At 34.8% G+C, this 8893-nt stretch overlaps 1 protein-coding gene across 3 annotated transcripts; it reads right to left on the bottom strand.

Annotated features, from left to right (window-relative positions):
* Window positions 1–318: 318 nt before the first annotated feature.
* LOC107890313 (probable leucine-rich repeat receptor-like protein kinase At1g35710) lies at window positions 319–7823 on the bottom strand. Of its 3 annotated transcripts, none has more exons than XM_041110428.1 (3): window positions 6038–7823; window positions 1235–1726; window positions 319–1151 (listed from the first exon to the last, which is right to left on the bottom strand). In XM_041110428.1, the coding sequence occupies exons 1-3, from the start codon at window positions 7611–7613 to the stop codon at window positions 757–759; spliced, it is 2463 nt and encodes an 820-aa protein (XP_040966362.1). In that variant the 5' UTR covers window positions 7614–7823; the 3' UTR covers window positions 319–756. The 3 variants fall into 3 exon arrangements, with proteins under 3 accessions (XP_040966362.1, XP_040966363.1, XP_040966361.1); XM_041110429.1 differs by having other exon boundaries at window positions 966–1105; window positions 6038–7822; XM_041110427.1 differs by lacking the exons at window positions 319–1151; window positions 1235–1726 and adding an exon at window positions 4962–5462 and having other exon boundaries at window positions 5546–7818.
* Window positions 7824–8893: the final 1070 nt, after the last annotated feature.

Below are 8893 nucleotides of genomic sequence, written 5' to 3' on the forward strand. Positions count from 1 at the left end.
GTTACCAACCAAATCGTGATGGCCGACTACAGTCCCAAACATTAAAAATGATGAACTATAAAATATGAGTACCTTTGTTTGTAATATAAATTATATATTATGGTCACATTTCTTTTTCTTTTTTTTGAAAATGCATTGTAACATGTGCGGTATATTATCATTTTTTAGGAAATATGCAGTATATTATTATATATGTAATACTCAGAGTTTCATTTGTTTTTTTGATTTATAAAGTGTAATTTATATAATATGTTAAATAAAAATGTATACTAATGTGAGTTCCTGTAGAGGGATAAAGGTGACAGGAAGTTGTATCGCTACCTTGCTTGAAAAGAATGTCGTCTTCACTTGCCAGGGTTCTGATGACGCCTTTTATTGCTTTTGAGTTTGGATATCAGGTCTGTGGAATCTCACTTACATTTTATAAGTTGAGAGATTGTTTCATGAATTATAGATAGTTGAGGTGAATTCTTGATGTATGTATTGATTGCATTTTGTTGCTTTGATTCACCCTTAATTTACTTTTATGTTATTTATCTTTGAGTTGGTTTGAAAGAAGCACAAAATTCAAGGAAGCAGCCAGCGATGATGTCTTAATATTTGGATCAAATTGCAGAATTTATGTCTTCTAAAGCAACCGAATAAACAGGTTTATTAAACATTGCAATTCATTCCATCATATATAAAACCAGAGATGGTTTACAAACAAATTATCAGAGCATGATAAACAATATCTAATCAACAAGCGCATGGACTTTAAACATCACAAGTTTTAGTTTTGCCTCCAATATGCATTTCACGGTTCATGAGTTGTAACAAAGAGATCATCCGAAGAGGAATTCCCAAGGATGTATGGCGAGAAAGGAACTCTTCACACACTTCTTTCATTGTTGGTCGGGGCTTCGGTTGTGGATTTAAGCAAGCGAATGCCAGTGTAGCAACATAAACAAGATTTTGTGTAACTAGTTGGCTTGTTGGAAGTGGTAAACGGTTGTCTAACACATCAACCAGCTTCATGTTTACCAAGGAACTTGGTGATGACAACCATGATAACACTTCTTCAGGATGCTTTCCCATTAACGTTTCCAGTGCTACCACTCCAAAACTATAAACATCGCATTTTTCGGTGACAATCATTGTACAAGCAAGTTCTACATACACAAATTAGTAAGAAGAAATTCAACTATATGTTCAGAGAAAAGGTCAGTAAATCAAGTAAAAAAGAAAACGCCACCTGGAGCTACGTAGCCATAAGTTCCGACAATAATGGTCTTATTGGATGAATCAAGATCCAACATTCTAGCTGTTCCAAAGTCGGCCACAAAGGCCTCAAAACTTGAGTTTAAAAGAACATTGTTACTTGATATGTCTCGATGAACTATCGGAGGGCAGCAATCATGGTGCAAGTAAGACAAAGCATGTGCTATGCCTTTGATGATCTCTACTCTTTTCGTCCAATCCATGTCCACAGCGTTCACTTCATCCCTTAGGTTGCAGAACAAACTCCCTTTTTCCATGTATTCATAGATCAAAAACATGGATCGTCGGTGTAGACAAAACCCGTGAAGCTTCACTATGTTTCGATGTCGTATTTCTGATAGAAACTTGATCTCGTTCCTGAAACTCTTGTCAAAAGTTGGATTTTCGGCTTCTAAATGATGAAGTTTCTTCAAAGCAACTACTTTACCACAAGGGAGTTTTGCTTTGTAAACACTACCATAACCACCAACTCCAATACAGTATCAAACCCTCAATTACTGATTGAGGTAGGAGAAACCCTTTTCATCTCACTTAACTCCTGTGTTTTATAAAGCAAATTTTAACCTAACAAATTGTGCTTATAAAGCATGTATTATAATTTTTATACTATTCTTGTATGGCCACATATTTGAGCACTTTAACATAAGCACCATAAAAGCTATTCAACACTTTATAGAAAACATTGTTTATAAATGTTATATTAGAAAATTTATATTATTTATTTTATCTAATTTGGTTTATTATTTGAACACATAGTAAACCGCAAATTGGATTTATAAAAACTATTATAATTGAAGGATTTTAAAGTTGATTTGTGCCTCAAATACTAGAATGCTAAGAATGAGGTTTGGGAGAGAAAATAGATCAAAATTGTATTTCATAAATACATTAATATTATCATCACCTTGCTGTTATTTTATTTGTCTCACAAATTATTTAAATTGTTACATGTTTTTAGGAAATATTATGTGGTAGATGTTGATTATGCAATTGCAAAAGGTTTTCTTGCAGTATATTATGGGGTACGATATCATTTGAATGAACACAGCTAGACACAAGTACCAAACAAGGCTCGCAAACTCTTTATTCAAAGCTTTGAAATGTGGTTGAGAGGATATTTCTTGTTCTAAAAAAATATTTCCCATATTAATAAACCACATCAATATAGTCTAAAAAACAATGTTCAATCGTTCGAACTTGTTGTATACTTCACAATTCCATTTATAGGTGGAATTGGAATTATCAATGCTTTCAATCAATACATGGAAAAAAAAATAGATCTTGATAATCTTAATGATACAGATAAAAAAAATGATCTGGATAATCTTAATTATGCATATTCAAAATTTGATTTAGATGATGAATTTTATACCCCCGCCACATGGACACGTGTCAACTGTATAGACAACATTAACCCTCTCATTGAGTCTGCCTAAGAAGATGTCTCGCTGAACCATCCACTAAGATCAAAGGAGCACCAACCCTTTAGAAAGGCTAGCACCCTTTTTTTTTGGTGTGAACAAATCCTTGAGGCCATTAGGACTTGCATGGGCGTATTAACCTTGTACTGATCGAATGAGTAACATAACGTGCCCCCATCATGAATATCCTTTATGTTCATGAATATCCTTTACACATTTGGTGGGACTGAACATTTATCCTGCCAAGTCATGCTAATGGACAAGAGAACCTCTCTTATTAATACTTTTCCACCACTCACTCCACCTTACATCCTCCTTACTCCCCTCCATTGTTGTACCTTGTATCAACAATGAAGAAATTGGTCAAGAACTAATAGATGATGATAAGAAGTATATGTTAAATGTTAGAAAAGGAATAACCCAACAAACATGGAATGCTAGAGCAATAATAAAGTTGCATATGATGTTTAGTTTTCTTGTTCTTTTTTATCGGCAATCGTGTTGTCGGTTACTTTCTTGGACTAACATAACATGATTTGATTTTAATTTATGTCACTTGTTTAAAATTTTTTCTCAAGTATTACTGATAACTATTTATAGTAATTAATACTTTTTAAACAATTTAAAATTTGTAAATGTGCAATTACAATTTATATTACTAAACAAGGCACAAAGAATTACAATATAATTATACTCTACTAGCCAAATGCATCTAGAAAATTATAATTCTTTACATTTACTAGTGTTACGGGGCTAGAGTTTTTGTTTCGCAACCCGTGCGGCCTTAGGCGATCCGTTCGTCCAAACTCGCCTAAGTCAGCCTTAACTCAAATGAGGATTCCTTAAGAACTCCTCCAAGGCACCAATTGAAGAGCAGAAACGATTTAGGCCAAAAGAAGCTACGCCAAAGAACAACAGAAAGCCACAGAAAAGAATGCACACAAGGTGTTTGAGTAAATGCTCTCAGAACTCTATTACTCTTAAGAATTCAGAATACAATGGAATGAGTACAAATGAGGGGGAGGCTCTCTATTTATAGTTGAGCTCCCCCAAAACCGACGGTCAAGATTCATTTACATCGACGGACGAGATTAACCATATCCCTTAATTTTAGGGATTTTACAAGATATGCTATATCAAATCTAATCTAATCTTTACAAGATATGATTCTCTCTATCTTCTAAGATTAGTTACCATATTAGCCTAAGTTGCCATGTTTTCATCATTGGGCCAACCAGGCTTCAATCTGATAGGCTTCTCCAATAGTTCTCTGAATCGGGCCAGCTCTCGTGGGCTAAATGTTCCCCATCTTATCGATAGACCTCCATGGGGTGCATCTTGTGCCATGGTCACGGGCTTTGCACTGCGGCCCGTGACATTCTCCCCCACCCATTCTCGCAACGTCCTCGTTGCGACTTCCGAATGGCACTGGCTTGATTCGCCTCGATCTCGTCTCAACGCCTTAGCCTTTTCCTTCTTTCGGGACTTTTGCTTCGGCTTACGTCACTTCTTCACTCGAACCGTCCTACTCGTTTGTGCATCTCGATGACAAGAAGTTATGTCACTCTCTTGTCCACATTCTAACTTTGCTCGAACAGAATCCTCTTGATTCACCACACTTGGTTTCGCTTTACCCACAGTCTCTCGGCCTCTTTGCTCAAGAACTTCGAAAGGGCCCCTATGTTCTATAAAATATGAGTACCTTTGTTTGTAATATAAATTATATATTATGGTCACATTTCTTTTTCTTTTTTTTGAAAATGCATTGTAACATGTGCGGTATATTATCATTTTTTAGGAAATATGCAGTATATTATTATATATGTAATACTCAGAGTTTCATTTGTTTTTTTGATTTATAAAGTGTAATTTATATAATATGTTAAATAAAAATGTATACTAATGTGAGTTCCTGTAGAGGGATAAAGGTGACAGGAAGTTGTATCGCTACCTTGCTTGAAAAGAATGTCGTCTTCACTTGCCAGGGTTCTGATGACGCCTTTTATTGCTTTTGAGTTTGGATATCAGGTCTGTGGAATCTCACTTACATTTTATAAGTTGAGAGATTGTTTCATGAATTATAGATAGTTGAGGTGAATTCTTGATGTATGTATTGATTGCATTTTGTTGCTTTGATTCACCCTTAATTTACTTTTATGTTATTTATCTTTGAGTTGGTTTGAAAGAAGCACAAAATTCAAGGAAGCAGCCAGCGATGATGTCTTAATATTTGGATCAAATTGCAGAATTTATGTCTTCTAAAGCAACCGAATAAACAGGTTTATTAAACATTGCAATTCATTCCATCATATATAAAACCAGAGATGGTTTACAAAGAAATTATCAGAGCATGATAAACAATATCTAATCAACAAGCGCATGGACTTTAAACATCACAAGTTTTAGTTTTGCCTCCAATATGCATTTCACGGTTCATGAGTTGTAACAAAGAGATCATCCGAAGAGGAATTCCCAAGGATGTATGGCGAGAAAGGAACTCTTCACACACTTCTTTCATTGTTGGTCGGGGCTTCGGTTGTGGATTTAAGCAAGCGAATGCCAGTGTAGCAACATAAACAAGATTTTGTGTAACTAGTTGGCTTGTTGGAAGTGGTAAACGGTTGTCTAACACATCAACCAGCTTCATGTTTACCAAGGAACTTGGTGATGACAACCATGATAACACTTCTTCAGGATGCTTTCCCATTAACGTTTCCAGTGCTACCACTCCAAAACTATAAACATCGCATTTTTCGGTGACAATCATTGTATAAGCAAGTTCTACATACACAAATTAGTAAGAAGAAATTCAACTATATGTTCAGAGAAAAGGTCAGTAAATCAAGTAAAAAAGAAAACGCCACCTGGAGCTACGTAGCCATAAGTTCCGACAATAATGGTCTTATTGGATGAATCAAGATCCAACATTCTAGCTGTTCCAAAGTCGGCCACAAAGGCCTCAAAACTTGAGTTTAAAAGAACATTGTTACTTGATATGTCTCGATGAACTATCGGAGGGCAGCAATCATGGTGCAAGTAAGACAAAGCATGTGCTATGCCTTTGATGATCTCTACTCTTTTCGTCCAATCCATGTCCACAGCGTTCACTTCATCCCTTAGGTTGCAGAACAAACTCCCTTTTTCCATGTATTCATAGATCAAAAACATGGATCGTCGGTGTAGACAAAACCCGTGAAGCTTCACTATGTTTCGATGTCGTATTTCTGATAGAAACTTGATCTCGTTCCTGAAACTCTTGTCAAAAGTTGGATTTTCGGCTTCTAAATGATGAAGTTTCTTCAAAGCAACTACTTTACCAGAAGGGAGTTTTGCTTTGTAAACACTACCATAACCACCAACTCCAATACAGTATCGGAAGTCGAAATCCTCTGTTGCTGCAACGATATCCTCGTATGCTATCTTTCCATCATAGTCCCATATGGAACACAAATCCCCATTCTTGGTTGGCTGTACGCTGACATGGTTATTCTTGAGCTTAAACCGTGAACATAGCAAACATCCTAAAATGGAGAATGTGAATAAGATCGCAATAGGGAGGAATATTTTGATATAGTAAGGAATTCTGCTGCTGTTGGCCTTTTCGGTTACTGGAGTAGGACACATATAGGGTGATAAATCACTATTGCCTTCAAATGGATCGGGAAAAATCTTTTCACAACCATTTCCAGCGTCGACAATGTAGAGATGAGTAGCAGACAAGATAGGGATAGGACCTGAGAGTTGGTTGAAGCTAAGGTTTAGATTTGATAGATCAAAAAGCTTGCCAATTTCTTTTGGGATAGAACCTTTTAATAGATTAGAACCAAGGCTTAAGTCCAGCATCTTTGATAAACTACCAATACAAGAAGGGATTGAACCGGTCAATTTGTTTTGGGAGAGGTCCAAAAAAGTTAAATTTGCTAGATTACAAATTTCTTGGGGAATAGGACCTTTTAATAGATTAGAACCAAGGCTTAAGTCCAGCATCTTTGATAAACTACCAATACAAGAAGGGATTGAACCAGTCAATTTGTTTTGGGAGAGGTACAATGAAGTCAAATTTGCTAGATTACAAATTTCTTGGGGAATAGGACCTTTTAATAGATTAGAACCAAGGCTTAAGTCCTGCATCTTTGATAAACTACCAACACAAGAAGGGATTGAACCTTGAAGTTGGTTATTATCAAGGTACAAAATTTCCAAATTGGTTAATTGGTACAGAGTAATGGGTATTGAATCGACAAGTCTATTGTTGTAGAGACCCAAAAAAGTCAGATTTCTTAAATATCCAATTTCTAATGGGATAGATCCATTGATTTGGTTCCCCGAAAGGATCAGAGATTGGAGACTGGTTAATTGACCCAAAGCAGAAGGGATTCGACCAACAATTCCACATTGACTTAAGTTTAAAGTCACAAGGTTCTCTAGATTCCCCAGTTGTGGAGGGATGGAACCATTAATATTATCATTATAGGAAATGTCGAGGAATTCTAATTGGGTCAGCTTCCCTAGAGAAGGAGGTAACTCACCAGATAAACCACAACTGGACAAGTCAAGGTACTTCAATGCTGATAGATCACCTATCTGATGCGGGATTTTTCCTCTAATTTGATGGTCACTAAGATCAAGAAGGACAAGATTTGGAAATGAAGAGAAATTCAGTTTCCCAAATCTATCTCCAACCTCAATGTTGGGCGCATCAGATAAGTTAATTTTGGTGATGCTTTCAGCAGTGTTGCAGGTTATACCAGGCCACTGGCAACGTTGTGAAGTATTGCTGCTATGGTTACTCCACCACCTGCTTTCTAGCAGAGCTATGGCTTCGGACTCCAATGGCGATGGATATGCTGCTGTTACAGTTGTAGCAAAGGAAAGAAGGATGGCAGCCCACAGTACCCCTAGAATAACAGAAATGGTTAGGGATGAGGCCATTGTTTAATCTGGTAAGTATTTAGTGGTAGCATATATGTTATGGTTTCCAAACGATGAATTTAAAGGAACTCATCAAAGGATTCAAGCTCTTGTTGCAATAGTTGTAGGGGCAAGTTATCGTCATTGTTTTAGTCCTTGTCATGGAACTTAATTCATCATGCGCAATGCTTTCTTCTTCATGGAATTTCTATGTTAGTATCAATAATGCAAATACTATATTTAGGATTGAATCTTTGCTCTTCCTATGGTCCATATTTCTTGATAATGATACCTCCTGATTTGAATTTTCATCAAAAGTATATGGTCGACGCATGTTTCCAGATATATTAATTTCTCACGGAAAATTCATACATAATTTAACTTTTTAAAAAATATTTTTTATACAAATTTAAGTTAAAAAATTTATATTATAAACATAAATACGCATACGTGTTTAGGATGATTATGAATAAAAATTTCTAAAATCATATTATAAGTTCTAAAAATTTATATTATATATTTTTTAATATTTTATAAAGTTACGACAAGAATTATATTATTTAAATCCTAAAAAGTTTCTAAAGTTATAGGCAAAAGTATATTATAAAAATAATTTATGTTTTATAAAAAGTGTTACTACATACTTACTTATAAAAAAATTATGGTCAAAAATTTAAATATAACTTACTTATGTGTCTATACTATATGTTATAGAAAATAATATATTTATTTATAAAACAATTATAATTTTTTGCCATGACTTATTTAAAAAAATTAAGATAAAAAAATATATTATTTATAAGAAGTGTTTTGGAAGTTATTGGACACTTTATAATTTTTTTATAATTGTTATATATTATAAATTTTATACTATTTTTAACCTAATTCATGAATTATAAAATGGTTATAATATTCTAAAAAACTTTAAGTTGTAGTCTATTGGTCGAGTATTCATCTTTCCAAGGAATAGCTTAGGTTCAAATCTCATTGTTCAAAAAAATATATATATATTTGTTATAACCTAAAATAAATCATTTTTCTTATAATTTTTATTAGTAATTGTTGCGGAAAGGATCGATTCGAGAACTCCGATATGACTACAAGTAAATTGACCGGAACGAAAAATAAAGTGAACACAAGGATTTACGTGGTTCGGCTTTAATGCCTACGTCCACGGGCAGAGGCGAAAAGAAATTTCACTATAACAAGATGAAGATTACAAGTGTTTTACACTCAAGACACAACCCGAGAACCTCACAACTCTCAACCCCTATAGAAAACCCGAAAGCTAAAATCCTAGC

This window comes from Gossypium hirsutum, unplaced genomic scaffold (genome assembly GCF_007990345.1).
Source record: "Gossypium hirsutum isolate 1008001.06 unplaced genomic scaffold, Gossypium_hirsutum_v2.1 scaffold_392, whole genome shotgun sequence".
Lineage (NCBI taxonomy): Eukaryota > Viridiplantae > Streptophyta > Magnoliopsida > Malvales > Malvaceae > Gossypium > Gossypium hirsutum.